Source organism: Trematomus bernacchii, unplaced genomic scaffold (genome assembly GCF_902827165.1).
Source record: "Trematomus bernacchii unplaced genomic scaffold, fTreBer1.1, whole genome shotgun sequence".
NCBI lineage: Eukaryota > Metazoa > Chordata > Actinopteri > Perciformes > Nototheniidae > Trematomus > Trematomus bernacchii.
Genome location: NW_022987564.1, coordinates 13666556 through 13688612, shown reverse-complemented (window position 1 = coordinate 13688612; position 22057 = coordinate 13666556). Strand labels below are relative to the sequence as shown.

The 22057-nt window shown below is 40.3% G+C and overlaps 1 protein-coding gene across 1 annotated transcript in view; it reads left to right on the top strand.

The window, feature by feature from the left end:
• The window catches only part of samd12 (sterile alpha motif domain containing 12), a 104810-nt gene extending 84336 nt beyond the window's left edge, over positions 1-20474 (top strand). Inside the window, exon 5 of the mRNA XM_034124371.1 lies at positions 20410-20474. Coding sequence (XP_033980262.1) covers positions 20410-20441 — 32 coding nt within the window. The 3' untranslated portion in view covers positions 20442-20474. The remainder of the gene's footprint in view (positions 1-20409) is intronic.
• Positions 20475-22057: the final 1583 nt, after the last annotated feature.

Here is a 22057-nt window from a genome sequence, read left to right as displayed (position 1 = left end):
TTTACAGCCCTGCAAGTCTTAATAAACCGCCGTTATAGAGCGTTTTTCTTTAAAGGGAAAGTGATCATCAGCTTAGGGTTTATATAGTTTACATATTTCTGTGTCCTTGTTTGTACTGACTAGCAAAAGAGCATGCTAAATGACTTGCATCATACAAGAATGACAGTACAAGGGCGCATATCTTCAATAATATTTAAGGGGCTATAATGAATATGTAGAGGAAACTATGTGCAGAGAATGGACTTGTGATTGCAACTGTTTGCTCAAATCAAATTGTGATAACATCAATGTTGATTTCGCTGCTTGTTTCCAACCCGCTTTAAATAATCAGCTATTGCAGGCCAAATTACAGGCCTTGTTGATTTGCCAACAAACAGTCACCGCATATTTTTATAAGGCATGGATGAAGACTAATGAACAGAAAAGAGACCATAATAAGGAAGTATTTCAGAAAACACTTACCTCTAGGGCCTTCTAGTAGCATTTTTAGAGCTTTCCATCAGGTTACATGATGTGAAGTTGCTCATTTATCTTGGATTTATTGATGTTCAATTTCCCATTAGTTTTCCGAGCACTTCAAGGACTCTCACTCATGTTGGCTTTCCAAGTGCTTTGGAAAAAAAGGATTACAATTCTGTAACCCACCTGCTGATGAAGCTCATGTGATATAATCAAAAGGCTCCATAACAGGCATTCAGGTGAAATCGTTCTGTTAAATGATGTTTCCCAGGTCAAGAATGAACTTGAAGAAAGTAGGTTGCACAATGCACATGAATCACTTCACGTGCATATCAAACAGGGAGGGTGACAGTCCGGTACATAGGAACAATGTGAGTTTCCAGTGCTGAGAGGGATGGAAAGCAAGACAGAATTCAAAGCTTTGTTCAATCAGCTGCAGTTTAATGGCTTCATACGTTGCAGCTAAGCAGAAAACATTTTATAGCACATCCGTGATGTCTGTGGCAGTGTTGTTTGTAGAGCCTCTCAGGTGAAGTACAGCTGAACGTACACTAATCCGCAGTTTGTCTGGTCTCGTTTTCCACGCTGCTGCACAGAGAAGAAGTTGCTAAAATGCTTTTCTCTCTATTCTCTCTTTGCTGAGCTGTGATGTGAAACAAACCCAATCCCATGGTTTCTTTTGCTCGCCATACATCCTCTGAGTATTCCCCCACTTCACTGGTTACACATGATAACGTGCCATAAATACACCCAAAGAAGGACTCCATGGGTATCACATAAAAGACGGAGTTTACTCACGTCAGCGCTTCTTAATCTTGACATGTGACAAACGACACTAATTTCCTTTCGTCTTTTTTCCCGCAAGTGTGGCACGGTATTGATGATGTAAGCACCTTAGTTTATCTCCGTTGCTTCCAAATTGCCTGAAGTGGCTCCTTGTGTAATTGCAGGTTTGAGCAGAGTGGCAAGATTGTGTGTGTGTGTATGTTTTTTCTACACACACACATTTGTACATACCCCTTACAAGTGTTTACAGTTCATTCTGCTGCGGTGTAGTGAGAAGTGTGCCGTAAATTATCCTTAAACGGTCACAGAGACTTGTGACTCTATCACATCTACACCTTGATTAAGATCTTATGGCTGTGACAGTAATTACCTGCCAGCTACTCGTCTTAACCACAATGGAGACCCCGGGGAGGGAAGGGGGAAGCTTGAGGTGGAAAAAAAGGAAACGGGGGGGGAGGAGAGGGGGGGAAGTAAATGAAAGGTATGATGAAGACATAGTCGGAGTGTTAGTGAAAATCAACAACTGGGGGAATTAGGAGGAACAGGTGTTGGGGAAAGAGGGAAGACAGTACAAGATTCAAGGCTTTATTGTCTTGTGCACATTAGCTACAGTGTAGATAGGGCAATGACAAACTTAAGTCACAGGCTCATCCAACAGTGCAAACTGAATATATATAGACTAAGAACAAATAAAACAGAATTCGATAGGATTTTAGGAGAAAATGAAGGCCTGAGAGGTGAGATGCCAATTGATAACGCTAAATGGGGAGTTATAAGCCAAACCTTGTCTCCTTTTGACAAATGAATGTCTTCATTTAGAGTCATAATACCTTTATCTACTACCGAGATAACAAATGTTCATCTGTAGCAGGGAAAAGCCCTTAATGAGATAGAAAGTACACAAAACTTTAGGGGAGGCTCTTGCAAATGTAAACTAGTCCTTATCTAGTCCATTCTATTCTTCTGCAAATGCAGACTATGCATATACATAGAGATAAGGGTTGGGCGTTATTGAAATTCCCCTAGTGACGAAATTGCCTAAAAAAACGATATTTGAAGGTATCGTCCCCGAAAAATAATTGTATATAATTTAGCATTGATTGCTCGCCGTGTAATAAGTTTTGTTCCATATTCTGTTGGATGGTGACATTTAAGATTGGAGTCAACACATTGACTACAAGACATACTCTTGAACTCTTCACCAACACCACATACATACTGATGTATTCGACCAAGCGTCAATGTTCTGTATGTCTTGCTAGGCCTAACAATGGATTGACACATCTCCTCCCGTCTTCTATTTGAATCTCTTCTTCTTTTGTTCTCGTTTTGTCAGGCATTGTAACTCCCATCTTTTCACCTCCTACGAATGAAGGCCTGCATTCAGCCATCAATCACATGAGTGCAGTCTTAAACGGAACAAGAGAATAAAGAGGCGATGGCTGTAATCCTTATTTGTCCATCAACTCCCCCTAACTGACTAACGAGCTGATTCACAGTTAGCTCGCCAGCCATGGCCTTGTGCTCTGTGAGATTGGCCTTTGATTCGGTTTGATTTCTGTAGCCGTTCTGCTGTATTTGGTTGTCAAAGTGAGGTTCGAAGGTAGTTGGCGCACTACCTGCTTGCCTTTGCGGCTGCTGATCCATGAAGACAAACTCATTTTCCCCTCCACCGGTAATGAAGAATGAAATCCTTTTTGTTAACGGCGGTGGGTTTAGCACACAATCGTCTTTACGTCTGTCTGTGCCTAGAGCAGGCCGAGTGGATTTTGTGCCTTGTGTCTCTTCCTGAGACAGATGATTCATTTAAAGAGTCATTCAAGCATATGTTGTTAGCTTGCTGCCTTTCATATACTGCCTCATGGCTCGCAGTCACACACACATACTCACACACACACACACACACACACACACACACACACACACACACACACATACTCACACACACACTGTGCCATGGATAGGTGCATGATTGCATATACATATAGGGTCCTTGCCTAAATGAACAACTTTTCTGTTTTCACTAATTGCCAATGCAAAATACAAAGTGCAATTGTAAACCACAGCAGCACTAAAGCACCTTATAACATTCAAATTAGATTTGCTTGTTTGAGATTTTTAATTAAATCATAATTCCTCAACACACAGATTAAAATTCTCAAAGGTAATTTAGTCTGTTTACTCACTTCCCCTCTACACCTTAGCGGAATATACTGAGGCAATATCTTAAACTTGTCTTATTTTGTCTTTGAAATCATTTTAGTTAATGCAATGTTCTTTGTTCTCATTATCTTTCCTTGGCACGTACATCTGTCCGTCTTATCATCTATGGAGGAAATGTCTTCTATTTGGCCACAACGTCAACTTAGTCACTGTGACCTGATTAAACCGGCTGTTGGCCATAACTCAATATGCCTATTATGAAAATGTCCTACAAATATCTAATAGGATAAATGATTGAGATTTTGGACAGACATTGTTGTAAACTGCAACTTGATTTGGTTGGCAGAGATCTGCAATTGCAAGTCGGTATTTGTTTTGTTTATCATAGCAACATAATGGCAAAAAGTGAAATGAATACAGATGAAAGTTTCACTTGTCATTATAGTTGTATTAGCAATGGGTCGAATTAGTAATCCGCTGTGACAAATCTACAGAATCTACTTTCTTTTCATTGTTTTCTTCTTACAACCAGCCACTTTATGGTTTTGCTTCAGTTCCACTACTATAGTTAACCTTTTTTCCAATAATCACCAAGCTCCGATATGCAAAGTTAGTGAACGTAGCGACAAACTGAACATCTTAAGAGCCATTTATCTTTCTCAGGAGTTGGTGGAGATCAAAGAAAAGCTTAATGAAGAGTGAGAATTTGATAAATGTGTATCAAGTGGCTAGCTACATGACAAAATGCGACTCTTTCTAGGTGATTTATTTCAACATTGTGTTCAAAACGTATTCCGTTACCCCAATGTGCCAAAAGAAATCCAGTTAATGCTTAGGAATTGCAAAGGAGTAAAATAGAATAACCATTTCTTCTGTAATCTGCTTATTTCCTGTCTTCTTACACTCTTCTGCTCCTGGCCCCTGTCATTTGGTTATCTTCCCCCTGAGGTTAGCAATTAGGCATCCTCACGTTTTCTGATAGCACCTCATTTCTAGTAGAGGGAGTGATTATCATACAGTGGGTGCTTGAGGAAAAAAACTGATTTGCATTTCTGTCAGTACTTCAGTCAGCTTTCCCTAGATTCGCCCCTTCCACTCGGAGAAGCCAGGGTTGTTAACAGAAGGATATATAATAGCCCTTCATTAGAGAACTGGCTCATATCCAGCCTACCTGAGTTTCATCTGATCTAATTGATAGAGCTTCCTCTCCTGCAAACCTGGGTCAAATAGCACTTGTAAATTATGCAGTGTTTATTTTAACCTACATAGAGTACTAGATTGTTGAGGAGACATTTCCACTAAATAGATGCTGTAACACTTTTCTTTGATTCCTTTTTTGTGATCCGTTTGTTGCTTAATTTTACACTAACCATCTGGATCACACATTAGCTTAACTCATTTTGAAATGATATACAGCGCTTCTTTATCCATCCATACTTTCTTTCACATCCCTCCCCATGTGTCTCAGTCCTTCCTGCCTCCCTTGTTTCCATCTGTATCAGTGTTTTGCACTTCTTCTTCTTGGTCCTGATGTTGTTTTTCCTTCCAAAGTCCTCTCTCTTTTTCCTCCTTTTTCTTCTTGGCAAACAGTTAGTAAATGATATGTGCCCAGCAGGTGTTTCTGTATGGCCGCGAGGGCTTATACTTGACATTTTTCTACAATAACATTCAAAATAAAGACAAGAAACACTAACAGTTCCTTATCATGCCCCGTAATACTGTGGAATAGAGAAGAAGGGATGATTGATATCTCTGGAAATACTGTTCAATTGTTTGCCCAAAAAGCCTTCTGCAACATCTGATGCTTCCTGCAGCGATAAAGGGGGTCAGTACTAATCCCTGAGTACTTCCTGTGGCAGCCAGTTTTCCCCTCCCCAATTGGCTGGGGTTGGTGTAGGAGGCAATGCTGCCATCCAGTAACATGGCAGATGTCTCTCACTGTGTGATTACTCAGTGTCAAGTAGGCGGTGAAAACAGGTGACACGTTTATTTGGGGGGTGTTTGACGATTAGTCATCATTTGTGCAAATGTTCCCTCTCTTCACTTTCACTTCCCAAACAGACCGGTCTTGGTTTGAATAAATAAAAAGGCCTCACATTGCCTTCGAGTTCCTTGACAACTGTGGCCCGTTATACTCCTACACCAGTAGACTGCACCGTACAAAATGACTGCAGTTATCTATTTAGACAAAAGAGCCTATTGTCGCATGGAAAACAGATGAATATCACAACTATCTAACGCCTTGCTCTTCAATGCAAAAGCAGCAAGAACTGTGCTGGAGCACTTTAGTCCAGTCTGTGTGTAGTGTACTTATGTAACACTGACTGTACTCACTACAGTCATCTGTCTACTACAGTCCCGCTTTAGTCTGTAGACGACAACTTCTGCAGCCTCCCACTAACCCAATTTTAAAGGTAGTCTGTCTACATTTAATAGGTCCAATGCTTTTTTAGGTTATGGGTTCATCCAGGACATTTGAACATGTGCAATTCTTTCCATGTACTGACTTTCCAGTAATTAGTTCCACTGATATACTTCTCTAAACTCTATCTTATCTCATGCAAAAGATGGTGAGCTGAGCTCTAATGGAATCTTAACATTGAAATAATGAGACCATTATTCAGTTGATTAACAGAAATGTACTATCTTTGATAATTGATTAATTGTTTCAATCATGTGTTTAATGTGAATATTTTCGAATGTCAGACTGTTGAAGAAGCCAAATAGGGCGTATCGAAATTGTGATTTACATTATTTTCACAATTTTGGAGAAAAATTATGTATAAAACACTAAAATAAGAGTAATTATAAATTGCAAAATACCTCCTAACCAAATTGCTTTAAAAACATCATCCATAATCTGTTAGCATCAAACAAGCCTATGTATGTAGGCAGAATTCACAGGTTTGAAACCAGGCTAGTACAGAAACAACTGCTCTTTGATTAAAAAAAGAGCTGGCCCTCTTAATATTGAAGCTCATCAAGTGGCAATCCAAACAGATCACATCTGAAGTGTGTCATGTGTCTGAACACAATCTCCAAATGGATATGTTTCTGCACATCTTCAGCTAGAGTGTGCCTAGTGCATGTGGCAAACAATGCTGATGCTTGCCAGCAGAGAGCCAGACACAATCTCTGCTCCACATTAACCACCCTCTGAGATCCAATGTCTGTTGACCCAGTAGTATTATAAACCTACAGGTAGGGCGTGTTATCTACAGATGAGTGTTCCTCGGCAAAGACACACACAGAGAGAGCATCGCTATCCTGTCGCACTGTAGCAACACTGTTATCGCAAGCGGTGTAATGTGCGTATGAATTGAACACACGTGCACACACATAAAGCTCGAACCGCTGTGCTCTGACTGGAGGGCATGCTGGGACACGGGGCCTTGTTTCATCAGCAGATATGGCGGGGTTGATGGCTAATGAATGTATATGGTAGATCCCCCCAAGGTAATACTTGACTTCACTCTCTAGAGTCTTTTGCCTAGATCTACAGCACATATGTTGATTAATATTCATTATATGACTCCTGCATTGCCTGCAGATGCCCCCCTCTGTATCCACTGGGACCTACACACCCCCCACACTAACAATATAGCCATTTACGCACAGCCGGGTTGATGCAATGCATTCTTGACTGTGTGCTGTGCTAAGGTTAAGGTGTCTAGCTCAAGGGCGATGTGGTGTAGCGGTGGCAGGTATGGCCCTGCTGGGAATTCAGGAGCCTCGTCATGTATTCACACCCCCAGCTGGTAAATACACGTTTAATGCTACAGAGTCAGCAGGGGCCGGCGGTGTGCACAGAATACAGGATCACTTCAAGTGGTTTACTTTGAAGAGAAGAGGGTGTGAGGGATGAAAGGAAGATTTTCAGAGTCAGCATATGGAGACTGTACCAGGCCTTACCCATATATGAAAACTAACTCTTACCTCCAGTGAGGGTATCAAGTTTCAGATTCTGGCAGATATTGCAGAATTATAATATTAAAAGATGAAAAGTTAGCTAAAGGCTGTGTTTTGCCATTGTTTCCCATGGTTTTCCTACCTGATTTGGAGGCCTCACACACTCCAGTCAGTAGGCCTTTTGGCATTTGACTTCAAATTCATATATTTAATCTAATTCTGTATATGCCTTGGGGCGCACGACATTGACATAATATGATATTGTTCATTGAATGACAAATTTGTCTGGCTTTTTATACATCTATTAAATGTTAATTTGGAGTAACCTTTCCAATGCAAATCAGATTTTCATTCTTATTTTTAGCCCGTTTTTGGTTTCCAATTTGTGAGAGACAAATATGTCTTATGAGCTGTTAAAAGCTTCGCTATGTTCACCTGCTCGTCACTGATTGTGCCTGTCTGGTGTTCGGTGCTGGGCAGATAGTGAAGAGAGGACGTTTTTTCTATCTTTTTCTTTGTAAAGGCACTAATGAGAATCTGAGTGAACCAAAACAGTGAAGTCTTGGGCCGTAAAACTACACAATAAGTTGAAAGATGCGAAGACGTTTCTTCCAGCTGAAGGAAACCGCATCAGACTCAGATTATATGATGAGATTTTTGTCATTACAAATGCCCTCTTTTACTTTACACAGTCTTTTCTCATCATTTATATAACAAATATAGATTGTTGCAGTGTTGAGAGCAAAAGCACTTTTGTAGCATTTGGTGCTGACATTCAACAGTCATACAGGGTGAACAGATACTACCGTCAATAAAGAACATATCTTGTGGCACTGCGGCCACGAAACACCCTGTCTGTTGTGTGAGTAATAATAATGCTCCTCTTTTTTTAGTTACTATGCTGTTGCTATCATTATCTGTATTGCACTCTCCTCCCACACAAATTGAATGCAACAAGTTCACTCCTGTTGTCTGGGGGTTGTTTAAATGCATTGTGGGAAATCTATTGAAAAGCCAAAGCAGAGTCAGATAAGGCAGTTTGAGTGAGAGTGGCTACGGCAAAATGTACCTCGCACATAATCATTCTCAGAAAGCATTGCACATTACAGACAGTGAGTTTATCCAAGGTAAGACATTTCCATACATGAGATACCAAATAAGTTTCATCTGATTTAAGTTATCAAATGTTTATTCATCCCAAGAAAGATAAATTGAATTTTCTCTCTGCAAAATTCACATTTTTCACAATATTCAACTTACGAAGCAAATCAAGACTGCATGTTTGATGACACTGCAGATGCAGGTCCTTAGCTTTCTTGTTTTATAAGAATTATGTTTGTACAAGTATGTGGAATGTCTAAACTAAATGTTTTTTAACTGCTTTTATGTATGTCTTTGGGACCTCAGACTCTCAATTCTGCTCATTTATGTAATTGTCAACTCATGTTTCTGTGTTATTCTTACTTTATGTAAGACATGCCTTGTAATCAATCCAAACTAAAACCAGGAGGTGTTGGGGTGTTTCTACACTTTCTGCTTCGCATACAAAACAAATGTGCAAACATTCTCAAAGAAAAGCAATCCTTCTCACAACACCCACGTAACAAACACAGTAAGAAATGTGCCTGAACCCGTGTGCATACAAAGGAGAATGTACACACACAAAACAACACTCACAAACCCTTGAACAAGTACTAATAGCTTGCATGCACCGGCGGAACTAATTGTTTGCAGAATTGATTTCTTATTTAATTACCAGACAAGCAAATTAGTTTAAACTTGAAATCCCAGAGCCACTCAAAGGGAATTAAAGTGTTTTCCAAAAGTTTTCAGTAGAGAGGAAAATGAAATGTTCTCTTCATGGTGATTGTTTATGTCGCTGAAAGGAAGGCGTTCCACCCAGGTTTATTTGCTGAATGTACACAGTGTCTCCCCAAAGAGAAATGTGAGGGCCTCGTTCCTACTTTAATACATCCCCTGCACAGAGAGAACGTATATTTTCAAGACTGCACCTTTGCAAAAGTGCCTCTCAATTCTGAGAGCTGCTTCTTTAATTTGTCACTGAATATGTTGCCCTCAGTGCAAATGGTGCCCTTCGGGGACAGAACAGATGCATGACTTAGATTAAATGGAAATTGAGGAAAACACAAAGAAAATGTCTAGGGTTTGCTATTTCATCAGTTTGCAATTCATTTTATTGTTTTGTAAAAGTGACGGCTCTTTTCCATGTAAAGGTTTGTGATCACATTAAATAAAAGATGGTTAAAACACAATATGCATGCAAAATGTGCAGTAAGGGATATGTCATGCTTTAAAACAACCCAGATACATTTGTTTCTCATACTGTACGAGTATAATTGGCTTAGAATGAGTCACTCAAAATCAGGCAACCTTTGCATCATGCCCTTTGTCTATTTCAAAGCTTTCCCACATAAGAAGGGAATGCCCACCCCATTCCCAGCTCTCATGTTCTTCTCACTTTAAAAATATAATTAGTGCAGTATAATACATTACTCATCTATTTCTAGTACAACTTGTTCGGCTGGCCTTTCTGACGCCAATTAGCCTGCAAGCTTTTCAATTGTCCACATGTTGGTTCATGAAGGGTCATGTTTTTTCCAAACATTAAGAACATTGTTAAGAGAAACAAGGTGTAAAGAACGGATTAAATGCGTGTTTAACTGCTAAAGCTGCAACATTTTGCATATCAGGCTAACAAACGTACCACCTATAGCCTACACCTGTTCTTCAGTGTTATTTAAAGTCCTATTAACCTACTCCAACTTGGCAAAAAATGTCTGACCGTCTTAGCACATTTGTGTTACTTATTCAGACCATCAACAAAGCCATCAAGTGCATAATCAAAACACAATTTTATGATATCATTCATCTCATTCAAGTCAGCTAACACAATTAATCTCCGACTGTGTTTTCAAGCAACCCAAGAATCTAATGTTAGCTTGATTGGCTAGCTTGATTAGCTATACGGCTTGAAATAATCAGATATTTAATATGTTGCTTGCTAGAAATTAGTAACCTGCCATTGTTCTTCTCTTTTCAGAATCAAGGGCACAATTGTTTAAAAAAATCTAAGAATTTCAAGTGCTAACAAATGATAAATGTCCTTCGACTTTTTACACTAACAAAGGGAAACAAGAGTTGTCAGTGTTTCCGGGCCAATGGAGCCATGTGAGGTCTTCATTATTCACCAACAGCTCTCAGGGTTGGAAAAGGGAAACCGCTGAGTGGAATGCATTGAGACCCCTTCCTTTTTGCGAGCCCCACTTCCCTGCGACATCACTGCAGTCCTCGCTGCTGTCGAGTCATCATATTTCAGCGGAAAATGAGATTCGCTGTGCCACGAAGACTGATGATCCCCTTTAACCTCAGCTACTGAAGCTCTCCGTTCCAAAATAGCAACCAAGCCTTTTTGTCTCCGCTCTTTGAAGGCCTCTCGTATCTTATGTTTAAGTGCTGTTGACTTTGAACATGCCCTGTCCCACTCTTGATAGGCCGCCGTATCAGCTGAGCGTCTTGAGGGGGCTCGTCTTCTTCAAGTACGCTCAATGAACACTCCACGAGCATATCCCAAGGGCAAATTGGATAACACTGTGGTAAAAGACTTGCTTTCTTCACTTGAGCGGTTCATCATTGGCTTAGGAATGTGAAGTAGAATCAGGAATTTTGTGGTGAATGCTCATTTCAATCTGTCTGTTAGCGATGGTTACATTGCATGGATAATGTTCAAGGAACCACACATCTAACTTTGATAACACACTTTGGAATAAGAAGGATAAAAATATACTGTGATGCTAGGTAACCATGAGCCAAATGTACATCACTACCCCACACATACAAACGGGTATTTATAAAGAGAGTGGTCACACTTTAAGTATACCATAGCGAGCTGAGTCTTATATAATGTAATGGAGACATCATTTGTTTTGGTAATTAGCTAATATAATTAATATAATCTTGTTATTGCACACTACACAGCAGCATATAAGATGCCAATGAAAGAACATTCTTTATTTCCCGGCCATGGTTATTTTCAACTTATCCTTCGTTGGGAATTCTGCTTTGTGCTATTCTAGAGATCAACGATGATGAGATGCTACTGATGATAACACGGTGATAAATGTAGGGTATGAGCTACAATAACCAGTCATGTATAATAAACAGACAGAAGTATTTTCTGTTATGCTCTTTATATCCTTGAATATATTTATTCTGATGGATGTGTTGGAGAATAAGTGATGAGTCCAAGTAAAGAAATCAACTCAAACCCAGTATTAAATGTTGATAAATGTTTGAAATAGCGATTGTTTGTTCAAGTGCCCTTTATCATACTATATTTAAATGAAAGGCTTGAAGATTGCTTCATGAAATGTGGTTAACTGTGGGAGTGGAGATCAGCCTTATGCATTGTGCCCAGTTTCACATTTTAAAATAACTAAACATACAAACAGGCTTATAAATATTAACAAAAAGAGTGGACCACATCTTTGTTTTTTTGGTCTACGCTGTGAACATACACCGAGTTCAATATATTTGGCCCTAGATTGGAAAATCTGGTTTATTCTAATAACAAGATTACTATTTTCATTTTTTTATATGATGCTAAGTTAAAGGTGGGGTATGTAATTTATTTCAGAAACACTTTTTGTTATATTCCATGGAATGCTCTTAACATCCCGATAGCAATGAATATATTAAATGCTTTGACAATAAATCCATAAAAAAATGTCATCTGTGGAAGCCGTAGTACTGTAAAAAGCACGACCAATCATTTTAGCCGGCCCGGCTAAAATAACTGGATGGCCTACCTGCCTGTCAGCCTTCCATCTGTGCACAAACTTATCTCGTGCCCTCATTGGTCATGTGCGCGTTCGTGTGTGTTGGAGGAGGGGCTCTGTAAGGAAGTGGCAGATTTTTTCCGGTTGTGTATTTTCAAATTCTAGCGATCTCGAGCCGGTTTCTCCAAAATTACCTACCCCACCTTTAAGACCAGACGTCTGCGCAAATCCAAGAAATTATCACCTGTTTCACAACAAAATATTTTTGTTATGGTGTATTCAGGGTCAGGTAACCAACTTGGCAGTCATATGATTATGACAGGAATATACCCAGCAGTCAGGTTTGTGCATGTAAAAATAGCCACTTGTATGTTTGTGATTATTATAGAGGAGGCGAGTTTCTTAGGGAGAGAAAGATTAAGAGAAAAAGATATAAAGAGAATATGGTCTGAAATTGAGGGAGAGAAAGTGAGGGAGTGGAAGAATCTCATAGACAGGGAAAAATAACAATTCTCTGGGAACACAATGCCGGATGGCGTGCTCCAGCTAAATAAATTATCACGGGGGCTATTTTTAAGCTGAAGTGTAAATGCAGTAATCCTTGGAGCAGGAGCTGTGAAGAGCCAACACACAGACGCCACATCAGGGAATACAGCTCTGCCTTTATCTCCCCCTCCCGCCCACCCCTGTCTCTCTCCCCTCTCTCCCTCTCTCCCTCTCCTCTCATATACACATCCTCCAATCCCAGCACCTTTATCTTTTCTCGCTTTATCCGTTTCCTCTCTTCGTTTTTCTCCTTCTTTTCTCCCCTGCCTTTCATATGGTAAAAGCCTCCTTTCTGTGTCAGAGTATTTTGCTTATCACTGAGCCTTCTACTGGGACTCCACTGAGTTCTATTGTAATAAACAATAACAGACTTTGAACCAGACAGGCAGGGTAAACATGTAAGTGACACGCAAAGAAGCAGCAGTCAGAGGATATTAGGCTACAGTGGGTCATTCTGTAACTTGCAAACAAATCTTTCATAGAAGATTTTTTCTAGGTCCCTAAGGGAGAATGTTGTCAGGCAGAGGGAACGTTTCTCTAAGAAGTCACGGTTTCTTATGGGAGAACCTTTTGTGTTTAATAGCACATAATGAGATGTCGTTTATCACCTGAAGTGGCTGTGGTTTCACAAGGTTAATGAGGAAGTAGCCAGGCTCTCGACTGTGTACCACTCCTCAGGTATTTATCAGTGTCAGCAGTACAGAGCTGGGGCAGTTCAGAGTGTTTTCACTCAGCGTGTCCACATGTCTTTACCTTGTCTTCTTTTACTGTGTCTCTTGGCTCTGTGTCACTCCACCCTCTCTCACTCTTTTCCTCGATGTGTTATCACAGCCATCAGCAAAAACACGTCGGTTTGCTATCCTGGCTCCAAAATGGTGGAATGAGCTCCCCATTGACATCAGGACAGCAGAAAGCTTACACATCTTCCGGCGCAGACTGAAAACTCATCTCTTTCGACTCCACTTCGAGCAATACAATTTCTAACAAAGCACTTATATACTAATAAAGGACTGGCTTATCTAAAGCCAGTTGAGTAACACTTGAAATGTTTTGGCTCTATGAAACCTGATGTACTTATATGATTCTGTTTTCTTCAAGTTTGTATCTTTTTGGTTGAATGCACTTATTGTAAGTCGCTTTGGATAAAAGCGTCAACTAAATGCAATGTAATGTTATACAGTTGAGAATTTAAAAAAGTGTAGCCTAGGAGTTGGCAATATGGATATATAACATGATATATTTAAATGCTATATTGAAATACCTAGGGTTGCATCTAAATCATTTAAAATAATGTTGTTAGCAAAACCTATGACTGAAACAGTTTGTCAGCAAGAGGATGACGAGACGCTACAGACATCATTGAGCAAGGTTTCTACAGTATGTACATCATGCAATATTGTTGATGAAAAAATTAGACAATTAAATGTTTAAAAAATAGGACTTAGAGTAACTTACTAAAGAACAATACAAACAACAGGGCTTGGTAGCAAGGAAAGGAGGTGATATTTTGGCTAATCTTGATTGACATTGAATCTGATGAGTAAAATTGACTAAATATCTTCATGTCAGCTGTCTTTACTGAACAGTTTCATCGTTTTTTTGGACTAAAATAAGATTAAATTCTCAGACTTTGTCTTTTACCATCATCACCCAAAGCTAGCATAGAATACACAAACAATGCCCACCAATCTCTTACAAGTATAAATTACAGAATTTCGGAAAATTCATTATTCCGCTTTCTTGCCTAAAAATAAACAAGATGAACCACTCTCAAATCTTAGCAGTTAATATGAAATCATTGATCCTGTTAGCTTAGCTGAGCAAAAACATTAAATAGAGGCGTAAAAAGGTCACAATTACCACCTACCAGGTCATTATTAAAGGTCCCCTATTATACTGTTTTTCATCAATATATTATAGGTCTCAGATATATACAAAACATGTCTCTGAAGTGTTTGGCTCCAAATACCAAACAGATCATTGTAGCATCCCATAAACCCCTCTGTTTCAGCGCTGTTTCAAAAGTGCTAATTCTCTGTCTGTTACTTTAGATGAAAATAAGGAGCCCCTCCCCACGCCCCTCTGAGAGATATTTGGTTAAAAAGAACCCAATGGTGCTCTAGGAGGAGATTCAGGTGATAAGGGGGGGGTTACCTTGGTTGGTTATTGGCTAATGGTTACACAAGCCAAAAAATCGTTATGACATCATAAAGTGGCCAAAATCTGATCAGCTCATTTTCAGACAGGTTTTTATATAAATGGATCAGGACAAAAAGTTAGCCAATCTTTTTTCCTGAAACTTTCAGAATCTCTTTCCACAGAGGGGACACATGTTTATGTAGAAGAGACATGAAAAAGTGGATTTTGCATAATAGGTGACCTTTAACACAAAACAAAAACCATGGTGCAGATTCAACCTCTCTAAAAGAAAGCAAATATGTATATTTGCTAAAAGTTTGACCAATTCCTTTATTTTCTAATGTCCATCACTATTTCTACAATAGGTAGTAAGCTGTTCAGTGTTGCTTTTTTCAGTTAACAGCAAGTAAGAGCTGAAATATAAAATTCCGTAGCTTTTCCTCATGATTTATCATGACAAAATACTCTTGCCATGTTTTGAAACCATTAACCACCACAAATATTGCTAAATCCTTGAGCAAATTGCATCAGTAATGTCAGCATTGTAATTTAAGACCATGAACCATCTGAAGGCTTCTCTCCTGAAATGTCCACTTGTGCAAACTGAGCTTTCACCCACGTAGACTTGCAAACAAGAACACACTGTAGAAACATGCTGACATCAGCATATATGCGCCGCAATAAATGAGTGCCTTGTTTTTACTGTTCCGCTTTTTTCTCCTTTGCATCGCCATCTCAAAGCCCTGAAGGCCGTGACAGCTCAGTGCCTGGAGAAATGTCCTGCATGATAGAGCAGCTCAGTAAAGAAATGTTACCGAGCTCGGTTTGAGGGTCCCCTGCTGAGCAACTAAACGAAGCTAAGGCATGGAGGCAAGATCTGAGTGTGTGTGTGAGTGTGTATGTGTGTGTGTCAGGGTATGTGTTGGCAGGTGCCACTGGAAAAGGCACAGTCGCAAACAAACCCAACTTGACACACAACTGGAATAGCAAAATTCAAGCACTTTCAGAAGCCCCATTCCTCAGGCTCTTGCTATGCATAAAATAAACTTATTTACTTAACCTCACTGGGTTACGTTGATGAGAGGCGCAGGCTTTAAAGAGATGGAGAGAGCGAGAGGGGGGAAAACTTCCCGTCAGTTGTTTATGTTGTAGAAATCAGGGCAGGAGAAGAAGCAGGCGCGCTCGCTCGGATCCGCAGAATAAGATGACCTATTTTGAACACACGCTGGGAGACGAGGCACTCTGAACCTTATCTGAACACCACAGAGACTCAGAACTCAACATATATAATGTGTGCTTTTTGCATCAGTGTCCCATCATAAGTCATCGACCTTTCATTTAGATTAATTTGTGATGTATCTGTACTCAATGACCCCTCAGTTTCAACAACCTCTGCTGGACGCTTTTGAACCAGACGGACAGTCGACTATACATAAATCAATCTATGAATCGATAACAAGCGTTCTTCCATGAGGCGATTAGCTTGGTGAAGTTAACCTTCATGAAACAAGGTGATCATTGCCAGTAAGATTGTGTATCCCAGGTCCCTGGTGTCATTTTATGGGTTATATTTTCATTTTTGCCTTTATTGCTCTGTCAAATGTTGAGGCTCATGCTTAATACTTTTGAAATAGGTTGACTTTGCATCTGTACATCCATCCCAATAACCCTCTGTGCATGTTGAGTGATTCCACATCTCACAAAGTATGTCCAATGCCAATATTCAGTACAAGAAAACCTTAAGAATAGGGTCTTTTCCCATAACCACAATCTTCCCCTAAGATTTACCATTCATGAATTCAACAATCTTTTTCTTTTTTGCATCTTTCACCTCTTCGATCTTTCTTAAACTGCGTAAAACACTTTTCCTCACTCAGGCTATAACCTGGAACAATACTTATTCTTCATTATTAAAAAACGACAAACCAAAAGGTCTTGGAGCTGTTGGCTGACTGAGTAATGTTTTTTTTCTGATAATCTATTTTGTACATTTCTGACTTGTTGGTGGTGATTAGTGGTCATGAGGCGTGTCTGTTTTTCTGTGTGTGAACTCTGTTTCTGGCAGCTAGGGCTAACAGACGAATCACCACATATACAAATTAGGACTTTCTGCCTCGCAAACAAGAGTAAATATTGTCAAGCCACATTCTAGGTTGATAACTTTTTAAGATAAGTCTGTGTTGACCGTCTTCATCGTCCAATTTTCGAAAGGCCAGGGTTTTTATTGTGTCCTGTGTTCTTTTTTTCCAATACAGGAAGGTTTCCAATGAAAGCGTTATTTCTTATTGTCATCAAATCCCATACTAATACCAAAACCAATCATATGTTCTCACAGTACGGCTTTGGCTGTACAAGCAGGTCTTAGCAGCATGTTGGTTTGGCATTTGTTGACTAGAAGTCAAATATATATGGCAGACATTATCCGTTTAAAACACATGTAAAGGTTGTCAGCAGTTACTTTGTCCGGGATCCTCAGCAGGTACATGCACCCTGTTGAACACCTTTAAAGCTGCATGGACAGAATCTGGGCATATACACGTCTTCCTCCGTGTTTTTACTAAAAGACATGTGGCACACACAGCAGAGATCAGAAGGTGGAAGAGGCATCTGCACGCCAAGGTGTGCTCAGATTAAACAAGAAGTGTGTGTGTGTGTGTGTGTGTGTGTGTGTGTGTGTGTGTGTGTGTGTGTGTGTGTGTGTGTGTGTGTGTGTGTGTGTGTGTGTGTGTGTGTGTGTGTGTGTGTGTGTGTGTGTGTGTGTGTGTGTGTGTGTGTGTGTGTGTGTGTGTGTGTGTGTGTGTGTGTGTGTGTGTGTGTGTGTGTGTGTGTGTGTGTGTGTGTGTGTGTGTGTGTGTGTGTGTGTGTGTGTGTGTGTGTGTGTGTGTGTGTGTGTGTGTGTGTGTGGTTTAATAACTGGGGAAAAAACAAGTGTTCTGTGCCTTTCATTCAAACACACACATGCAATTACACACCACAGAAACATGCTGAAATTGTAATTCTCTGTCAGACACTGGAACACACACACACAGATACCACACTCATGTCAGGGAGGCATTCAAACTCTGGCCTGTTTAATTTAGGTTTGGCAGATTATAGTAATTATGTTAAAGAAAAGAGTTTTCTAGAGCAAATTTGCCCTTTTTCCGTCTTTGAAAAATGAAACAGTGCTAGCTGAAGGATAATCATATTCATATTTGTTCTACAGCTTGGAAAATATGTTTGCATAAATGTTGTGGAAGCACTAACACTTTTATTGTTTTGCATTGTTTTATGGCAACAATAATCTCTTTGATTATCCAAACCACACCCATAACTGTAAACTATCCTTTGTATTGAGGTGCGGAGCATGGTAATGATGTGTCTTTATGTGTTTGCGTGTGTGTAAGGGACACAGAGTTTGTGTGTGTGGCAGCAAATTGAAGCATAGTGAAATTTGAAACACAAAGTATGTCATTGAACTGCACCTCTAGCCCCACTCTCTGTTCAGCAGTGCCTCTGAATAATGTGTGTGATGCAGAGAGGCGAATGTAAACTACCCATGACATTAAGACTCAGAACAGTTTCCTGTGTTTCTATGATGGTGCAATGACAATGCAAACTGTCCTTGAAATGAAGATGTAGACCTGGAGACATTCCTGTGTGCACGTGTGTGTGTGTGTGTGTGTGTGCATAACGTGTGTGTGTGAGGAAGCAGAAAGCAGGGCTCTGAGTATTCTCAGCGTACTCCGGAGACAGGGGAGGGGGATTTGAGGAATCTTTCGAACACGCTGACAGCTTGTCAAGGCCCACCTACGTCTGTAATGAATTTCAGCCTTTTGTGGTGTGTGTGGTCCCTCTGCACTGATAAGCCCTGGCACTAATACTGTTAACTGTGTGTGTGTGTGTGTGTGTGTGTGTGTGTGTGTGTGTGTGTGTGTGTGTGTGTGTGTGTGTGTGTGTGTGTGTGTGTGTGTGTGTGTGTGTGTGTGTGTGTGTGTGTGTGTGTGTGTGTGTGTGTGTGTGTGTGTGTGTGTGTGTGTGTGTGTGTGTGTGTGTGTGTGTGTGTGTGTGTGTGTGTGTGTGTGTGTGTGTGTGTGTGTGTGTGTGTGTGTGTGTGTGTGTGTGTGTGTGTGTGTGTGTGTGTGTGTGTGTGTGTGTGTGTGTGTGTGTGTGTGTGTGTGTGTGTGTGTGTGTGTGTGCGTGCGTGCGTGCGTGCGTGCGTGCGTGCGCGCTCTAACATGGTGTTTACACGCTCTTGAACAGAAGTAGCTTATTGCATTTCGGTGTTAGTCAATACTGATGATTAACATTACATGGTTGAATTTACATGACCGATTGTTTGTGTGTGTAATAGCCAAGCAGTGTTTAAGTATCGTCCATATGCACATTGAGGTATTTCAAGTATTCCTGTTTTATGGTTATTTATATTATCTATCTATTTTTTTATAATAATAATTCAGCATTTGCCCCACAACATCATCAGGTCAGGTTGGATGGAAAAAACTCAAGATATCACAATTTTTATACTTTTTTTTAGGGGTGACAACGATCCTTACCAAACTTTAAACTCCATTGACCTGAAATAGTTTGTCCCTTTCCTTCACAGGTGCCATTTTTGTTCAGAAATATTTACTTTGACACCATACGTACATTTCAGCTGATAGTTCTTCTGCTCTACTGTTCAAAATTCTGGACTTTTACTGAATCAAGTTTCAAAACTTCCAAATTAATTCTCACCTTGTGTAGTCTTGAAGGAATAATATATAAAATCAGTTTTCTGCCATCAAACACTGAATCCACACACACACCAACACACACACATGGTCGGGGTTGGCATGTATCTTTGTGCCTTGTCATCACATGCTCCGACTGAGCTCTAAATGTCACTTGTCTCTCTCCGCTTCATCTGCCTGACTCATTCTCTGTGTGTGTGTGTGTGTGTGTGTGTGTGTGTGTGTGTGTGTGTGTGTGTGTGTGTGTGTGTGTGTGTGTGTGTGTGTGTGTGTGTGTGTGTGTGTGTGTGTGTGTGTGTGTGTGTGTGTGTGTGTGTGTGTGTGTGTGTGTGTGTGTGTGTGTGTGTGTGTGTGTGTGTGTTTAATGGACACAGCGTTGTCCCTCTGTACGGCGCTTGCAAGCACAATGATGCTTCCTGCATTGATTTTTTTTCCCTGACATTTTATAATTATGTCCCCTCTCTTTTTATTCGTCCTCACCCCTCTCCCTCCCTCCTTCTCCCTTTTATCCTGTCTCTCTTATCTCCCCTCTCTCTTCTATTTTTCTAATTCCATCCCCCTGATCCATTTTTATGCCTCACTGTGCCCATGCTTGTTATCTCGGCCCTTTCTCTTTCTTTTCCTGTTTGATCTCAACTTCTTAATTTCCTCTCTCATCTACGTCACTCGGCTCGGTTGGGGTTTTGCTCCCCCCCCTTCCTCCCTGCTCTCTCTGTGATGGTTTTCATTGTTTCTCTTTTTGCGCTCCTGTTTCGATCTTATTTTTCTCTTTCTTGCCATTTCTGATTTTTCTCAACCTCTTTCTCTGTCTGTCAGGAGCATTGTTTCTCCGTTTCAAACCCCCCAACTATCCTTTCTGTTATTTTCTCTCATTAATGTTCTGTATTCTTCTTCTGCAGCTTCTCTGGAGTGCACTCCATCTTCACCATAAACTGACGGAGGAGGACTACCCAGTCAAAAAAAAGAGAACGAGGACATCCACCGCCTTGGCCCCAGAACATCTTCCCAATATGTGATCGCCAGACTTCTTCCAGGAACAATCTCAGCTCTCTATCACCTTTGGTCTTCATCTTTATCCGATCTGGGGAAAAAAATCTTCTTCCAAGCCACTCCTGAGAAGCTCCCACAAGCTCTGACTCGCAGTCCAAATACTCCTTACAGCTTCCTGGAATCGGACCAATAGTTTCCATTGCAGGCGTCCCGTCTCCATTCATTTCTGACCTTTCCAGAAAGACCTTCATGAGCCCTCTCACGCTATTACTCCCACACTCCTCTCAGAATCACTCCCTTCCACTCAGCCAAGCCCTTCCAACACCAATTCAGACCCAAGATTTAACATTTGCCTTGGCTGGCTTTCCTTAAAGCGTTGTTACACGAGATAATCTCTGCATTATACGTGATTAATAGACATTTTCATGTGTGTGCTTATTGGCTTTAAGGGAAACCTACCCTACCCTTACAGTAAAAAGTAAAGTTTCTAATCCACTCCTACATGCAAACTTAGTCTATCTACTGTTCGTGTTATCTTAGGTCCTTCATTGTACCTAAGTGTGTATTTTCTCCCATGAGTACTATTTGTGCTTGTGCTGAGCCTCTGCCTTACTGAGAACTTTCAGTAGTTGCAACATAATGACTATACACAACAATACTCCTCTCCGTCCCTAATTCTTCCTCTTCATCTCTTGCCGACCCACAATTGTAAACGGATGACCAATTAACACAACCATTGTGTGTTTGTGTGCTCTCATTCTGTGCATAGGTTCTGTAAAAGATGTCCTGGTGAAGTATCCGTATCGCTGCCCACTTTTTTCCCTCTATATATATTGTGGATCACTTAGGGTAGACATTATCCCTGAGAGAAACTTCACTGTGAAAACAAACAACAGTTGGGGAATAAACACTGAACCTGGCATCACATTAGGTACGGTTAAGTTGGCTCCTCAGAAATGAACGCCATCGTTGTGAAAAGCAATCTGAAGGAGATGAAGCAAAAAACGGGATGAACTGAAGGAAATTCCCTTGGTGTCCCTAAAAGCACTGTGTTAGTAGGTAAACCGGGAGAAAGGGAGTGGCTAAAAGGAGAAAAGGAACAGGCACAGCAGAAGGGCTTCGAGATGTTTCGACTTGAAATTCTGTACTGCTAATGAAGAGAGAAAGAGAAGAAAGACACATCACAGATAACAAAAGAAGAAGCTTTTTCATATCCTCCCCTCTGTTTGCTGACTCTTTTATTGCTTTGTCTGCTTTCCATCTCACAGCTTGAAACTATTTTTAGATGAGATGTATTGAAAATAGTCTAGAAAGGAGACGTGCTGTGCGCAAAAGCTCATCATAAAAATGTTGTCTGTCAGTCTATTAGAAAAATACAATGTATTCTATTTATCTCTGTTGAAAAACTCAATCTCTGCTGTCAATGTGAATAATGGCCACTCACTGTTGATATTATTGGTATTTTAACTGCACTTAAAAGCACATGTGTCTGTCGCCATACAAAACAGCTGTTACCCGGACCATCATCAATTTATTTTATATGACTGTAAATACATA